Consider the following 18,402-nt stretch of genomic DNA (forward strand, 5'->3'; position numbering starts at 1 on the left):
TGATCGGACAAAAGTATCATGGCAAAACTGCTGGAGATATAGCTTTTAGCTACAATTATTTAGCGTGTCAGCGTTAAATGCATCTATTTTTGACGTGACTGACCTCTACCCCATTTGATACATTTGTAGACTAAGTGTACTATTTTAGTGGTAGTTGTAGTGGAATAATAATAATAGTTAGAAGGCACAGTACCATTGAGATAAAACTGAGGAATTGAATTAAACGAAATGTGAAATCTTTTTTCATTCCCGCCAGCCAATTGAAGTGTAGGAAAATTGTACCATATTTAAAACAAGCACTGCTCTATCTTTCTTTTTCCTTCCATTTCATTTTTCACTATGGCTGCTTTATATTAAAAAAGTTGCTGTTTTTCGGAATGTATTGAAGTGCAATTTTGCTAAATTATGCTACGTTTCAATTTATTGCTCAATTAACCCCTTTCTAATAAATTATTGTTGCCGTGATCTTAATTAAATTTCTGAGAGCTGATAAATATTTTGCTTTATTTTCTGCCAAAAGTGTGGCAATGCATTATTGCTTGCTTGAAGCGCAATATAATATATACAGTTATATAGATAGATAGATAGATAGATAGAAAGGAGGTAGATATTGTAACTGAGGGGGAAAGAAGGGGGCATCTTCCTACCTTTAAAGGCGCTTTTCTAAACATGGAAAACAATTGGGAAAGCAATGCAAGTTGCGTTATTTGTATTATTTTTTTGCGAATTACAGCTTTGGATTGCTTCCGCTATTATTTTACACACAGCAACAGAAAAGGTGCAATTTTATTTAGACGCAGCAATTGTTTCAGAATTGGTCAGGCGCGCCGCTGATATTCGCTCAAAAACATTCAATTCCACCGTTTTCCTAATTCAATAAACTATATTGGCTTTAATATCCCTAATTGTCTGTTATATTAATGGCGCGGTTTTTTATCAACAGCGTCATATTTTTCCGATTTTTAGTTGTCTTGTACAAAGTTTCTAATTTTGTTAGTTAATTTAATTAGTTATATCTTAAGTTTTGCACTAATTGAAGTTCTATAACCAGAAACAGAACGGAATTTTCGTTTTCTCCTCTTTGAGTGGTTCTAGCTGTAAGGTAATTGGTAGCTATTTACACGCGTGGGTACTGTAGAAAGACGTAAAATCGATCAGTCTCCTGAAATGTCTTCTCTTTGGTGATAGTTAGTTGGCAGCTATATCTCACTACAGTCAATTGTATGTCAATTAATCCTTCACTTTTAATCTTCAGGCTGTGAGTTGAAAGAGAGATCAAATTATTTGAAGAAGATGAATGGTCCAACGATGTCTTATCGATCCTTTTTATTGTCACATTGACACCGGCCGGCTAATGCAATACGTATAATCTATGATCATTCATTCTTTACAAAATTACTCTTCCGGAACGTTATCTTGATAAATTATCTATTGCTTCTGCTCTCACTCGTTTGAAGCGAATTAAAGCAATTTCATTTTGAACCCCATTTGTAAATTATTCATTTGATAATCTTTGATCTTAAATAACAAAAGCTTTAATTTACTGCAATCAGTTATCAGTTTTGCATTTCTTGCGCATATTTGATATTTGAATCCGCTTCTTTATTTAAAAATATCTTAGAACTTCCTTCTTATAATTCAAAATGGCCTTTAAATATTTCAAAAGGTACTTTGTTCTATCGCGTAACTTCTCCTTAATTAGTATCTTATTAATGCACTCATCATTACTACTTAACCTGGCGCTAAACGCATCTGCTCAGTATGATAACGCCCAAAGGCCTGATCAACCCGTGAACAATCGAAGGGACTTTGATTCAAACAGGAACCCTCAAGTTGCGACATCGACTGCTTTCCCGATAGATTCCTCGGAATTCGCCAGAATGCGAAATCTTGCCAAAACGAAAGTGTTCAACTTAACTGTGGGCGTAGTGGTATCTGATCGGGATATAATTGAACAGTTCTTGATTCCTTTCTTTGATGAGATCAACTCGGAGATCCCCGTGTCTTCTAAGCAGACTGTGAAACTGAGGCCCATCTTTGACCAACCAGACCTGCCTACGAAATCTGCCAATCCGATCGAGGCCGTGCTCAAAATATGCGAAAGGTACGTAACAGTTGCTTTTTAATTGTAAACTTGATGAAAATTGACTGTTGTAAAAGGCGCGCGCTCTCATTTCTTAGGTTTAAGAAATATCGTGTTTTTTAAATCGAAAATGAACCTCTTAGATATTAATGCGCCTTTGTGGGAAAGAAAATAACAGAAGGTTTGCTCATTGTTTTCTTCAAAATTCGTTTTTAAGGAGATCTTATATGTTCTTCTTTATCGGAAGTTGTGAAAAATGCTAGGGTCTGCTAGGGTCCCCTTCACTCTTTGGATTATATTTCTAAGGAAGTCGAAAATTCTCAAATTTTTACAATAACCTCAAAATTAACAAATTAATTTCTCAAGTTTCAAATTATCAATTTTTTAATTGTTGTGGTTTCAACAATCGAATTTGTTTGGTTTGCTAAATGACAGAATCGCTCACAGTTTCGAAGAGATCAAGTGGAAGAGCTATTTCACAATAAAGATGGTCAAAAATATTCCAAAAATATTTTTCTAAAAAATGAATTAATCTTGTGAAAGTTTAAACCAGGCGGTCTGCTAACCATGTACGTCTTAATTTTCTTGGTATTGCATTATAGTTCTGCAGATTCGACTGAACAATCTTCGCTGACAAAATATAGAATACAGAAAATTTGAAATGAATTTTTCAGAAGGTCTTAAAAAATGTTTCATTTTTAAATTCTTGGGCCCATGAAGGGCCCATTATTTTTCAAAATTTTATAGATGACTCACTAATTTGATTTGGTCAACATAAAATTTTGTTTGAAAAATAACCGCAATTTAAAGCAAGTTTCAGGTGGTTTTGCTAATTTTAAAAGATATCTATCAGATTTTGCTCTCCTATTTGTGGCCCACATGTAAACAAAACCTTTTTTGTTGTACTAAAATTAAATATTTAGTAGTGTTGAAGATATTTTGTTATCAGTAAGTTTTATGTTTTGGTTTTTTCACTCTTTGGGTTAGTTTTTAAAATGGCAATTTTTTCCCATTAAATTTTTTTCAGAAGTTTGTAAGAAATAGAAAATTTAAATAATTTAAAAGAAAACTGAATAGATTTTTTGTAGCTTTTCAAAAACTCTTCGTCTCTATGTTGTGGAGTTTCACAATCAATGAACTTCATAAATTGTCAATTGACACAATCGCTCACAGACTAGAAAAGATCAGGTGGAAGAGTAATTTCAAAAAAAGATTAATTTTGTACTTAGATTTTTTATATTTTCACTCCAGGTGATCCATTAACAATCTTGGATTATTTTTTTAACGAAAAGAAAAGTTTCATCATTTTTGTAATAAAAGAAAACTATAGAAATTTTAATTTTAAAACAATTCGGATTTTCTGAGTTTATTAGGAAGAAATTTTAAGTTATTTAAAAAAACTGAATAGATTTTTTGTACAGCTTTTCAAAAACTCTTAGTGTCTCATTTGTGGAGTTTCAGAATCAATCTACTAAACAAATTGTCACTTGACAGAATTGCTCACAGACTAGAAAAGATCAGGTCGAGGAGCAACTTCAAAATAAATAGATTATATTTGTACTTTGATTTTTTTGGATTGTTGTTTTTACGCCTGGACTTCCATTAACTTTCTCAAATTCCTTAGTAGTGCATTATACTACATGGGATTAGTTGGTTCGGATGATTTGACAAAATAAAGAATATAAAAATAAGCGTTCCGCCATTTTCTTTTCTATACTAAATTGTGTCTTTTTCTTAATTCACGAAATCTATTTTTGATCTCGAAACCACTTCAGAATTTAGAAGAGAAATTGTTTCTAGTTTTAGTCATACACTTTCAAGGTTGATTTTTGGTATCTTCAGAGCTCTGAATTCTCTGCATGTGTTCTGCTCGGCAAAAAATTGTTTTCGAAACAGAAATACATTGGTTTGTACGATATTTTTTAATCAGCAAAAGCCAAAATGGCGGATGAGAATTTTATTTACAAAATTTTGCTATCAAAAAAACAAAAAATTTGTTTGAAAAGTTGGATCTTCTCCGTTTGTGCCCCCCCCCCGCTGAGTGGGTGCATACTATTTGCGTCCCCCAGACGAACGTGCCATAATTTCACATAGTGATTTACTATGTAATGGCACGTGCTCTGTAATTGGGGGAAGCATAACGTACTGGGGGCACAAACGGAAAAGATCAAAAAGTCTGCTCAAATAGTTTATATATTCAATTTTTTGGCTTGAAACTATGAATAGTTACTCGTGAAAATGAAACACTATCTTATTCAACTTAATATACTACAGTTTTTTCAGTTTGTTTTAAGCTATGTTCTTCGAGATGTTTTTCGTTTTCGGTTCGAAATTTTTAGGTGTTCCTCTTTTTAGAAAACCAGAAAAGCTAATTTTTTCGTTTAAATGAAAATTAGATTTTGTTGTAGTTTCAAACTCAACTAAATTTTGACCCTCAGCAACAGCCGAAGATGATGATTGCAACGACAAATAACCACATTCTTTAAACCAGAACTTCATAAATTCAAACGATATTATCAAATTCACTTGGTCTTCTTGAGCTTCAATTTCTGGAGCATGAAGCATTTCATAACAATTAAAGCAAAATATTAATTTAATGGTGCATCTCAACATTTGGTCCGCCGAAAATTAGGTTAAGAATAAAATAGTCAAATCATTAGGATGCAAAAGCATTCACTCTCTCCAAATTTTAGTCATAATCTAAAAGGAGAATCTTAAAGGGACACCTTAAAAGGCGGACCTCCACTAGACAACACCCCTAAAGTTTCACAAGATGATTAAATTGCATAACTAGGTTAATTAACCCAAACTTACTACCTGGTAAAGAAATTAGTCTAGTGGAAGAACTACATACTCAACGGTTTCAAAAGTTTTTTTTCGGGGACAACAATCTCTCTCTCTCTCTCTCTCTCTCTCTCTCTCTCTCTGTCAGTTCTCACAGAGAACTTTTTAAGCTCATTTACGCCCCCGAAGTTCTCAAGATAACTTCGCGCGCTTAAAGTGGCAGCACTTTTTGTAGGGGGATGGTTGAAACCCCAAATTCAAATCCTTTCGTTTATGTAATTTGTTCCTAGTTTGAAGCAAAGAGCACGAAAAGATCCAAGACAAAGAAAAGGATAAAATATCAAAGACAAAGAAAAGGACACAAGACAAAGACAAGAAAACGGGAACAGAGACCGAAGTTCCACTACAACCGTCACCAGATAAAAAATCTTGCGTCAACGTGTCCAATATTGAAATGCAAAGGCATTCTCAGGGATCACACCGAAGTGTCGCCTTAAGATTCAACAGTGAAGCAGAAATGATAATGAAAAAGAGCCGCTAAAATAAGAGAAGCAGACATCACCGTTTGGATCGATTTTCACCGCTTCTTGGACGAAGGCAAAGCTGCCTAGTCAAATGAAAGCAACTGCAGCAAAACAGAACCTGAAGCACTTGATAGTGACACTTTGTGGAGTCCAAAGTCGACGACACACTAACTCAGAATATTGACGTAATAAAGCGCTCCACTGAACGCTTCGAACGTTCGTCTCAGGGGGAACATCAACTGCTTTGAGCTCAATGTTTTAAGAAATTTCGAGGTTAACAATGAACAACAAATTTCAAACTTAACTTGCCAATTTTCTCTGGGAACTACATGGAGTGGACATCATTCTATGATTTGTGCAAAGGCGCAGTTATTGACAAGATTGCTCTTCAAGGTAGCCAGAAGCTACAAAAGTCTTCATTAAAAGGAGCTGCAGAAAAACTGTTATTTTCGAAACCAGTAATAGACCCCAATTTTGACGTCGTTATGGAGATCTTAACAGATACGAAAACAAAAGAATTATTATTCGAACGGATCTTTATTCAATTGTTTCATCGTTCTCTGACAACGCCAAGGACTTGAGAAATTTGTTTGAAGCATTGAACGAACATCGACTTGCCTTGCAGAACTTAAGAGAACCCGTAAATAGTCAGGACTTTTTGTCTATTTGATCAGTGAGAAGCTGCCAGCAGAAACAAGAAAACCCTGGGAGCAATCAACCAAGGACAAGGATCCTCAAAAAATACGCAGAGCTTCGATTGTTCTTGGAGGAACGGGCTTAAGCGTTGGGAGCAACAACTGCACTTGGAAACGGCTAAGCCATGGAAACTACTGAGCAACAACAAAATACAATCTTGCGTCATTTGTATACATTTGGCAGCCTTGGAGCAGCAATGTGAGTGATGTGAAGGAACCCACAAAATTTTCAAATGCGGAAAATTTAAGAAAGTTTCAGTGAAGGCACGTTCTGAGTTGATATAGTGAAAAACCTGTTTCAATTGTTTGCGACCTGGGCATAGGTCAGAAGATTGTGATAAGTCCAAATGCAAGCAGTGTGGTCGAAAACGTCATACTGCTTTGCATCTGGAAAATATTCATAGCAAATGAACAAACAACGAAACGAAACATATTTTTGAGTAGATGACGTAACGAAGAAGATGACATAACGAGGGTAGATGACAGGCAGGTAGATGACATAATAAACCAAAATCCTGCAACAGCATCTACAACGACAAAAGCGAAAGATGTAAGCAAAATTACCGCAACCCTGATTCAAAAACCGCTGAGATTTTTCTCCAAACAGCTATCATTCCCGTCAATATTCAGGGAGAAACTGCTTCATCTGTTTCAACTCAGCGCTTTACTGGATTCTGCAGCGCAGAACAACCTAATAAAAGAAGCCGCTGTACAACGTCTAAAGTTGAAGAAGAAAAGCAGCCTCACCAGTGTTTTGCCTCAGAGGGACAGAGGTTCAAGACCACAAGGGCAAGGTTGATCTTTCCATCAAATGGAAGAAGTGATCATCATCAGTTACCATAAGTGCGTCTCTTTTGACAAAATTGAACGACAATCTGCCATCTCGTTTCATTGATACTTGCCTGTGGGAAACAGTCAGAATTACAATTGGCAGACCCAGACTTTCGCAAACCATAAAGTATTGACTTATTGGTTGGAGCTGCTCATTATGAAGACCTCATGATCGATAACAATTTAAAGGAACCAAACTTTGGAATAACCTACAGGCTTTCAATGTTTGGTTGGTTTGTAATTGGAAAGGAACAAACCAAAACAATTCCTTCAAAAATTTCTTAGACCTTTTTTAAATCAGAACCAGAAAATTTACAGCGTTTCTGCGAAATAGAGGAAATCCCAACAGCAAAATTTTGGACAAGCGAGGAGAAACGTTGTGATCAACATTTCAGGGAAACAAAACGAAGCACTGAAAGTCGTTTAATTGTGAAACTGCCTTTCAAAGATTAGACAAAGCAGTTGGGGGATTCTTTCCTGCAAGCAAGGCGGCGACTTAAAAGCCTTATATAACTGGAAAAAAAGGTGCAAGGACTTCATAGAAGAATTTATAAACATTGGTCATAGGGTAAAGGTACCGAAGTCAGAACGTTTTCTTCCGTCACAGATCTCATATCTTTGTCATCAAGTTTGCAAACCAAATTACGAGTTTTTGACGGATCTCCAAAGACAGCAGCGGGTTTGTCTTTGAATGACAGAATGATGGTTGGACCGAAAATTCAAAAAGATTTATTCTGCATTTTGATTACATTCCACTAATATCAGCTTGCACTATCAGCAGCTGTTGCAAAGATGTATCGTCAAGTAGATTTGAAAAAGTTTATCACCGTATTCTTTGGAAAGACCCAGATTCAGAAACAATTGAGTTGTATCAATTGACACGGGTAACTAACAGTATTGCTGCTTTATCGTATCATTCGATCCGACGTCGCCAAGTTCTTGCTGAAAGAACGAGAGGTCGACAACCTCGGCTTGTGTATGACCACTGATGTGTATGGATGATTTACTCACAGGTTCCTTTAACTTTCAGGCAGCTGAAAAACTGCAGGACGCTTGCTTTCATCAAAACTCTTGGCGCTGCAGGTTTTGACACAAGGAAATGGGCTTCCAGTGACTCACGATTAGTTTCAAGACTTGCTTGAAGTTTAGGAGAAACTGAAGATGAAATGGTAATCAAAAATGAAGATTAAAATATCAGGACACTGAGCTTACAATGGAAACGAAGCCCTAATCAAATTGGATTTACAGTTAAACTTGATAAGGAGACGCCAAAAACAAAAAGACGGAGTCTTCTCGGAAGCTTCACGCCTTTCTGATCTATTGGGCTGGCTTTCACCAACCACCATCCAACACAAATCGTCCAGTTATTGTGGATGGATTAACTTAGCTGAGAAAAACCACTTTCAGATGGAATTCTACAGCGATACATACAACTTTGCATTGAAGTTAAAGAACTGGAAAACTGGCTTACAACGGAAAGGTTCAATGCCAGGGTCAGAATCAGACTATTAACTACACGTCTTTTGCGATGAATCAACAACTGCTTAAAGCTGCTGTTGTTTTCCTCGGCCAGAAGGTTAGAGATTGCATTCAAACAAAAATGTTGACAGCCAGCAGGCGAGTGGCCGCTATCAAATCGGTTTCTATCCCACGCTTGGGAATTTGTGCAGCTCTGCTTGGTTCCTATCTGGTCGAGGCGGTGTCGGCTGCAATCAATGACAAACGATTTCGAAAGCCGAAAAAATTCTGTCGTTCGGATTCAACGGTCACAACTGCTTGGCTACAAGATAATCCAAGGAGGTGGAGTACGTTTGTAGCAAAACGCGTAGCTAAAATGAAAGAAGTTATTCCGGCCACTGATTGGGAATATGTTCCTACGGAAAATACTGCAGACTACTTCACGAAGGATGGCATCCGCTGATTTGTCGGAGCATAAACTGTGGTGGATATACCGGAGTTTTTGAAACAGCTGGAAAGTTATTGCCCCTCACTTAGTTTTGTTTCTACCGATACAATGGAATTAGTGGCGGAGGCCATTAGCAAGTCTACGAACTTGACAGTGGTTTCGTCAAAATTAGAGAACAGGATTCTGATAACGAAAAACTGACATTCTTCAATACATAGAGTGACGAGAATATTAACCTGCATTCTGAAGTTCATGCGGGGTGTCAGGATTAGGATTCGAAGTGCTACAGAAAAACAACTCAGAGCAAGCCCGAAAAAACAGCTTTGAAACGTTTCTTCAATCCAACCAGAAACGAACTCAAATCGCGTCATAACAGTGCAAACCAATCCACGTCAAGTTTCGTTGCAAGGAAATTAAATATACGAAGGACGAATAGCTTCTCAGTTTTATACAAAAAATTTTCTTTCAGAGTTTGACATAAGAAATCAATAAGATAGCATTCACAACAACACACAGCCGCCACAGACAGAGGTATCCATGGACATGAAATAGATTAATCAGGGAATTCAGGAGGATTTGGTGGTATAGTTGTGGCCACGGGGCCTGGTTGCTTTTTCAGTGCCGGATGTACACATAGATTTGGGAACTCAGATGTTTAATCTGACTTGGGGGACCCTGAACTTAATTCCAATGTCAGTGCAGGAATTCCAATCCACTCAACAGGTGGTAATTGTATTAGCAGGGCCGGGGCCCAGGTTGTGCTTTCAACACGGGGGGGGGGGGGGAGAGGATGAAACTGTTATCTTAATGGTTCCAAGTGATTCCAGTAGTCGTTTTGGTAGGGCCGGGGCCCAGTTCTTGCTATCATTGCCGGAGGCGAGGTTGAAACGGTAATCTCAATTGATCGCTTATGACTTTGGTAGGGCTGGCGCCGGAGGTTTTGCTTTCAGCGCCGAGTGCGGGGATAAAACGAGCAGGTCAACCATTCCCATCAATGGTATTGGTTTGGATAGTCCTGGGGAGACATGCAGAACTGATGTGACAGACTCTTCTCATAGCAATCTTGGGGAATTCATTAGGTCGGATGTAAATTGTTTTTTTTTAGCGTCGCAAAAAAGTTAGGGACAGGGGCCCAGGTACAAGTAAAGGTAGTTCGAGAGAAACTCAAAGCCATCAGATGAGGAAAATGGAAAAGGTACGGCCAGGGGCCCGGGTAAAGGAAATTTAGGAAATCCACTTGATAGCCGAGCCAATGCTAATTGAAAAGGTGGTACTGGGCCCAAGAATTGGTATACTGGGACAGACAAAGTCAGAATTGAATCGAGTACAACCACTGCCGGCCACACAGAATTCAAATATGAGAGCCACTCACAGAAGATTGCAACAAGGAAATTCTCATAAAGTAGCAAACTCTGCAGCTTTTCAACATTCTTTGACGACGAGAAAAATGTTATTCAAGTTGCAGGACATCTGGAATATACACCTAATACTATGGGCAAAAAATTTTCAAGTCTCATTCCGCAGAAGTTGCCAATTACAAAATTGTTGATTCGAATAGCACACAAGAAAATCGTTCGTGGGGGTCCTCAGCTAACAGTTTATACTTTGTCCCACGATATGGATTTCTGGAGGCCTTTTGTTGTTGAAGGTGTTCTATACAAGTGCAAGCCATGCATTCGCTTTGATGCCAAATTGCTGCAGCCATAGATGGGAGACTTGTCACGGAAAAGGATATTAGCATGATTCACTTAAAGTCATTGCAGATTAGACTATTGTAAACCCTTTTACATCAAAGATGCATTGAGCCAAATAGAAATACTTTGTGGCAGTTTTCATTTGCTTCAGTACTACAGCAGATCACAGCCACAGACAGAGGTATCCATGGACATGAAATAGATTAATCAGGGAATTCAGGAGGATTTGGTGGTATAGTTGTGGCCACGGGGCCTGGTTGCTTTTTCAGTGCCGGATGTACACATAGATTTGGGAACTCAGATGTTTAATCTGACTTGGGGGACCCTGAACTTAATTCCAATGTCAGTGCAGGAATTCCAATCCACTCAACAGGTGGTAATTGTATTAGCAGGGCCGGGGCCCAGGTTGTGCTTTCAACACGGGGGGGGGAGAGGATGAAACTGTTATCTTAATGGTTCCAAGTGATTCCAGTAGTCGTTTTGGTAGGGCCGGGGCCCAGTTCTTGCTATCATTGCCGGAGGCGAGGTTGAAACGGTAATCTCAATTGATCGCTTATGACTTTGGTAGGGCTGGCGCCGGAGGTTTTGCTTTCAGCGCCGAGTGCGGGGATAAAACGAGCAGGTCAACCATTCCCATCAATGGTATTGGTTTGGATAGTCCTGGGGAGACATGCAGAACTGATGTGACAGACTCTTCTCATAGCAATCTTGGGGAATTCATTAGGTCGGATGTAAATTGTTTTTTTTTAGCGTCGCAAAAAAGTTAGGGACAGGGGCCCAGGTACAAGTAAAGGTAGTTCGAGAGAAACTCAAAGCCATCAGATGAGGAAAATGGAAAAGGTACGGCCAGGGGCCCGGGTAAAGGAAATTTAGGAAATCCACTTGATAGCCGAGCCAATGCTAATTGAAAAGGTGGTACTGGGGCCCAAGAATTGGTATACTGGGACAGACAAAGTCAGAATTGAATCGAGTACAACCACTGCCGGCCACACAGAATTCAAATATGAGAGCCACTCACAGAAGATTGCAACAAGGAAATTCTCATAAAGTAGCAAACTCTGCAGCTTTTCAACATTCTTTGACGACGAGAAAAATGTTATTCAAGTTGCAGGACATCTGGAATATACACCTAATACTATGGGCAAAAAATTTTCAAGTCTCATTCCGCAGAAGTTGCCAATTACAAAATTGTTGATTCGAATAGCACACAAGAAAATCGTTCGTGGGGGTCCTCAGCTAACAGTTTATACTTTGTCCCACGATATGGATTTCTGGAGGCCTTTTGTTGTTGAAGGTGTTCTATACAAGTACAAGCCATGCATTCGCTTTGATGCCAAATTGCTGCAGCCATAGATGGGAGACTTGTCACGGAAAAGGATATTAGCATGATTCACTTAAAGTCATTGCAGATTAGACTATTGTAAACCCTTTTACATCAAAGATGCATTGAGCCAAATAGAAATACTTTGTGGCAGTTTTCATTTGCTTCAGTACTACAGCAGATCACATGGAGCCGGTGATGTTTTAAACAAAGGAAGATGGTCTTGCAGCACTGAAACGATTCACAGATCGTCGGGGTTTGCCTCGGGAAATATGTAGTGATAACTCAACAACATTCATTGGAACCAATTGAGAACTTGAATTGAGACAAGCCCTAGCAACAAAGGAATTTCAGTATCTCTGTGATCACATGGCTCCATGCGATCTGCTTTAGTACTGAAGCAAATGAAAACTGCCACATAAAAATTTTCTATTTGGCGCAATGCATCTTTGATGTAAAAGGGTTCACAATAGTCTAGTCCTTAATGACTTAAAGTGAATCATGCTAATATCCTAGAAAATGATCTGTGTTCACATGTTTGGCTGCGAAAACTATCACTTGGTTGACATTTCCTTCTAGGACCCCAACTTTGGGAGGACAATTTTGCAGTCAATTCGACGATCCGTCATATGCATCGCAGCATTGGGAGAAGGAAAATAACAAGTGGTGATTTTGTAACGCTGTTGACCCAAATAGAGATATCTTGAACTCAAGACCTCTTACATCAGTTTCAAATTATGCCAATGATGCTTTAGCCCTCACACCAGGACATTTTCTTGTATGAAGACCATTTACAGCATTGCCTGAACCAGCAGCCGTTTCAGTAAAAGAAACAACAACACTTACTCGACAGAAGTTGGACAACCTTAACAGAGATTTCTGGAATAATTGGTCTAATGATTATATATCCACACTGCAACAAAAGAATTGGCAGAACGGACAAGCAAACATTGAACTAGACGACATAGTTATCGAGAAAGAGGACAACACACCATCAATGACATGGCCACTTGGACGAATAACAAAGGTGTTCGATGAAAGTGACTTGTTTTGCTGATGAGGGAAGACATCGATATGTTGCAAAACAGATTGAATAAAGTGGAGACAGAAGAGGATTGACAAATACAAAAAATTCAATGTCTGGACAACAACATGCAATGTGAATATGAAACAAATAAGAGACAATTTAATTGAACCCGTTCAAGGAGGCTTGAGTCTGACAATTTCAAACTGAACTGAAATTTGATTTTCAGCAACAATCGAAGATGATGATTGCAACGACAAATAACCACGTGTTTGAAACCAAACCTTCATAATTTCAAATGATCAAAATCACTTGGTCTTCTTAAATTAAGGTTAAGTTAAGGTTTCTTGAGCATAAAGCATTGCAAAGCAATTCAAGCAAAATATTAATTTAATGTTGCATCGCAACAGATTCTTAGAGCTAGAAAATGATTTTTCTCTTTTTCACCTGCGATGGTTGCATCAACAAAATTTGAAAAATTGACTGAAAAATGCCAGCCCCGCATATATATTCCCCCATTTTTAAAAAATGTTGAAGCAATAATATTTTGAATGCGGAAAGAACCATATCTGTGTTTTGGCATTAATGAGAGGCTCCTGTTGCGGAAAAAGTTGCTGCTCTCATATGGATGTTGGCTTTGAATTGAACGGGTCTCTACTTAATGTACAATCAAACGTCCTCATTACTTATTGTTAATTTTCATTTGAATTCCAGACTGCAGCATTATTGTCTCTTCATTATTATTTGACTTCAAGTGAGACATATACTTCAAGTAAACAAGAAGCCATTGGTTCGAAATTAATATCAGTTAACGAGAAAAGTAAATTAATAAAATAAACTTTTCTGTGGCACATTTTCTCCCCAGTTGTGTTGTCTCAGTTGTGTTGTCCCAGTTGTGATGTCCCAGAGGTGCTTCATCAATTTGCATGGATTTTGTCACTCTAAAAGTCTGAATAGCTTATTTATTCGAGTCATGTTTTCAACATCAATTTTGAAATGTGTAAAGGTTTACCAACCAAGAAGTCAATAAAGGTAAATACGGTACTCTACATGTATTGATTATCTTTTTTTCATATTTACAAATTATCAGGGGTTATTTTCCTCAGCAAGGAAATATCTGCCAAAGTTTTTATTAGCAATTGCCAAGGCACTTTAGCCTGGCCGCTTTTGCTTATTTAGCTTGCGGAACAGTGTTCGAGTTCAGCAGGAGACTTCTGTTTAAAACTGATTAATAAAGTGATTATAAAGTTGGTTCACTTAAGTTTTTTATACCTAGGTTTTTGTTGCTTCAAAAAGAAATTTCAGAATGAATAAACCTTATTAGAGCAAAACAAAACTTAAGCTATAAAAAACTCAGTGCTTTTGGAAAAGTAATTGAAACCTTTGCTTATGATTTGATTTTAGTGAATTCTAAGTTACGCTGTGTCAGAATTTGCAGTAGCTGAACTCAGTTCATTGCACTAAATAGTGGCCATTGAATACATGACTGATTTTCCACTGATTTCAAAATATAATTCGTTTATAGATTTTTAGTTTCTATGGAACGAAGTTTGTAGCGATTATTGTAAACGTTTGCCTTTTATCCGCTTGAGCGTTTTTGAGTATTCGAGTGACTTTTGCGTGCCGGACTTTTTGCATTCTGCGGGATCTGAAGTTCTCTCTCATTCACAATTTAGAGCAGCTGAACTTAATTGGTGGCTGTTTATTACTGAAATTCAATTGAAAAGCGCGCCGAAATTGGTGTCATTTCGGCATTCTGTGTGGTTTGATTTCTATTTTGAAAACAGACAAAGAGAACATTGGGTCTTAATATGCAGTGGTTTGCTGCTTATGCGTGTTCCAGCTCAACTCCACGCCTGCTCAAATCCCTCGCATCACTTTTGCTTCAACACCTTCTAGTGCTAGACACCCTAAGATCAAACTGGAACTTACCAACGCTAACCGCTCGCCATTCGTTTTAAAGCCATTAACCCGACGATAGTCGGTTTTGTTTTTGATAGTTGTTTGCTCGTTATAAAGAATCCTCTCTCATGTTATTAACAGTTCAATTATGGTACGGGCTAAGTAGCGTTAGTTGACTTCAGTAATTGCTTTTCTATCCTTGCACTTGATATACCGGTGAACGCCGAGGGGCATCAAGTTTGTGCCGCGTTCTTCATTTAGTTTGGGTTAGAATTGTACTCTGACTTATGTCTATTATGTTTAACACTTTGTCTTTCTAGAATATTTAAAAGGGTTCTAAGTGTTACTTAAGAAACAACAGCCTGGCATTTAGTTCTCATCTCGATTGTAAATGTGCGAATAGTATTTAAGTGACCTTTATTAGCCAATTATTTGTTAACTTCCCTAATGTTTTGCGGCCTTATTCATATCTCAAACAGGGTTTGTTGGATTATTTTAGTTTCCGCTTATCTTTTTTTGTTTTTTTAAACATGTAAATTACTCAGAATATAACCCTAAGGTTAGATATCTACATGCTTTAAAACGTTTAAAAAATTAATCAGTATTGTTATTAATATAATAATATTAAAATTGAGGCTTTTCGTTCTCATAGGTAAAAATAGGATTTGAAGTTTCCTATTTGTCTATTAACGGGTACTTTCGTGTGCTTATTGAGCAAAAACTCGATTGAAACATTTTTAAAGCAAGTTTTACTGTTATAAGTTCTTATTGAAGAGGGCAATTTGTTCCATTTTTGAATGCTTTTCAAGATCAGAGATTTTTTACTCCACTTCGTTTTCGTTCTCTCTTTTTTTATAATAATAATTTGAATTGTTCTCTGATAGCAAACCACAAAACAACGCCATTAAACAAAAGTGATAGTGTTTTTTAAAAACATTTTCTCATTTTTAAAGAAAATTGAAGTCGGATGCCAGTTTGAAAATTGATGATAGTTGTAATAACAATAAAACAATTACAACTTGGTGTAAATTAATTTAACTAGTTGCAACTGGTTATATTTTATAAATCAAATTTTGATGAAATTTGAGTTTTTATTTCCAAAACATATGGTGAATTAAAAAATGCTAGTATGTTTATGTAGCATCATTTTAAAAATTCACAGAATAACGGGAAATCTCAAATGCCTGCTTGAGATGGCCTGCAATTCTACGTTTGACATGATGCTCTGCGTCATATGTTGGCACATTCAGCGCGTATTTTATCGTAAATCAGGAAATTAAACCAATCATGTGAAATAATGAATCCGAATTGGATTTGCCTTTAGTTTCCGAATTACTCTTGGAAGTTGAAAATATTATGTGTGGTTTAGGCATTGTGAACATTGTGGTTTAGTAGTTTGATTTTTGTTGGTGTAAAATTGCGTCAAGTATACGCTACAATACATTACAACTACTGTCGCAAACATCTACAATTTAACCACTTTTTTATATTGTAGAAATCTGAATGTTTTAGTTTATCTTCCATAACTGTTGGAAGAGCTTTGGCTGTAATATTGATTTTATAAGAAATTCAGATTATTTCATGAAATGTTAATGAGAATTGGCATCTGTTTTTCCGCAAATAAAAGTTCGCTAAAAGACACTTTTACGAGTCTTTTATCTGACAGTCGTTTTAAATTTTATGAATAATTATTCCGACATCCCTTTACTTTGAATAGCTGTTTTATTTTCTTGAAAATGACATGTGACAATTCTGATGTGCGCATTTCTCTGCAATTGCCATAATCTTGTTTTTCCTGACGTCATCGAATTGATAATTAGATTCGGTACGATGTAGTTTAATTGCTCCCAAACGAAGTTTAACGATTTTTTTGTCTTTATTATCCGAGATTGTTTGCTTGACTGTTTTTTTAGGTCCGAACGATTGGACGCATTAATTTACCGTGCATATCTGGGAAGAAATGCACGGTAATCTTTTAGTAAGTAAGTTTCCCATCACCGAAACTGCTTATAGGAAATGAATTTTTGATGTGAAGGTCATTTTTGGTAATTTTGAAGCTGACTCCCACCCCAAACTTTTTATACTTTCGTATCCAGTTTGACTAGATTCCCTCAGCTAAAGTTTACTGCAAATGAAGCAGATCCCACGCCATTCATTTGAGAGTAATTTGTCTGACTTTAGTTGCTTATATCTTGTGCTTCTTCCTAGTGTTTTTGTAAGCGATCAATAGGTCTAGGTAAAGTAAATATTTTAAACTTGGAGTCCCATCTTATTAAGAATTCGTAGTTTCAGATGTACAGTAGTTGATAAACTCCAAACTCTTCTATTTCGTTCAACGTTGGTTAAGTCTTTTATTAATAGCCGCCGTCGTGTTCTCTGTAGGCTAATATTGCAATCCTATTTTTTAAAGATTTAAAAAATTTTAAATTATTGGGGCGCGAAGAGAAATTATAGTGATCTTTGGTTTTTTACTCTTTTAAATGTCACTGAAACAGATGTAAAAACCATTGCCGCACTTGAAACATTTTTTTTGTTCACGTGCACATTTTCAAAGCCGTTGGTTTTTGCTTTGGTTTCAACTTTTTGTGTAAAATTGTTTTTCTCAGTTATATTAAGTAGTTGGTAGTCGATTCGAAACATTTTGGACCATCTGAAGCAGATAGACTATTCAATTATAAGCTGATTTTACCTTTTTGCTGTTTAGTGACGCAGTTCTTTCTCAGTTTTTGTTTTTTGATTGAATTTTTAAAGTTTATTGGTATTGGTGATTTTCTTGCCCAAGGTAATTTTTCTAGTTGTCATGGTTACCTTTTTGTTTGATTGGAGTGAACTTTGAGTTCTTGTTTTTGGCACTTTTTTGACTATTTCTATTTTTACTTTTTCTTTTTGTTGTACTTTTGGCACTAATTTTTCTTTTTCAATTCTTAATTGGAGCCTTTTGTAGGCGTTGTTAGTACGAGGAGACCTTTGGCAACAATTAATTGTCAATGGTCTGCTGAAATTATTTGCTTAAAATTTTAGTTCAGATAATTTCCGGATAAATTATTGGGTTTCCTTTTTTTCGTTGGTTCTTACCTCCTTTTTATTTATTTCCGTGCTTTCAATGGTTTCAATTGCTCTCACTCCGTAATAAAGTTTGTTGTTCAAACAAAACCGATTGTTAGAGTGACGATGACAAGGTCTTGATAACCGGGTGGTTAATGTCTCTGTCGAGGTGACAGAATCGGACTCAGTAGGTCGGGTTAGTTTTTGCACCCATAAAGAAATTTATCTAGGCCCTGCCCCTGAATTAATCTAGGCCCTGCCCTCCCCCGCTGGTCATTCGGGAGCAATTTTCCGACGTTAGTCGGTTTATGTTTTATTTTTGATCTTAGAGTAAGTCACATTTTGTTTTCATACTTTCATTTTTCGTTATTAACTCTGGTGAAATAAAAATAAGTGCAAATACTTGTGCAGGTCATTTTATGTATGTTGTCTGACGAGTTCTTTACAGTGTTCCCGTTTGTCCGGCTGATTTGATATTTGATCATTTGGCTCAACGCATAAATTGATGGGGTTCTGCGTTGTTGTGGTGGAAGTTTTCGTACAATAAAACAAACAATTCCGCAAACAATGCCTGACATTTTTTTTGGCTTTTT

At 37.0% G+C, this 18,402-nt stretch overlaps 1 protein-coding gene across 1 annotated transcript in view; it reads left to right on the forward strand.

The window, feature by feature from the left end:
- LOC142339186 (glutamate receptor ionotropic, NMDA 1-like) overlaps nt 1-18,402 on the forward strand; it is a 127,156-nt gene that overhangs the window by 6,198 nt on the left and 102,556 nt on the right. The window contains exon 2 of the mRNA XM_075388985.1: nt 1,256-2,104. Within this exon, the coding sequence (XP_075245100.1) occupies nt 1,644-2,104 (461 nt within the window). The 5' untranslated portion in view covers nt 1,256-1,643. The remainder of the gene's footprint in view (nt 1-1,255; nt 2,105-18,402) is intronic.

This window comes from Convolutriloba macropyga, chromosome 5 (genome assembly GCF_964194025.1).
Source record: "Convolutriloba macropyga chromosome 5, txConMacr16.3, whole genome shotgun sequence".
In the NCBI taxonomy this organism is placed as follows: domain Eukaryota; kingdom Metazoa; phylum Xenacoelomorpha; order Acoela; family Convolutidae; genus Convolutriloba; species Convolutriloba macropyga.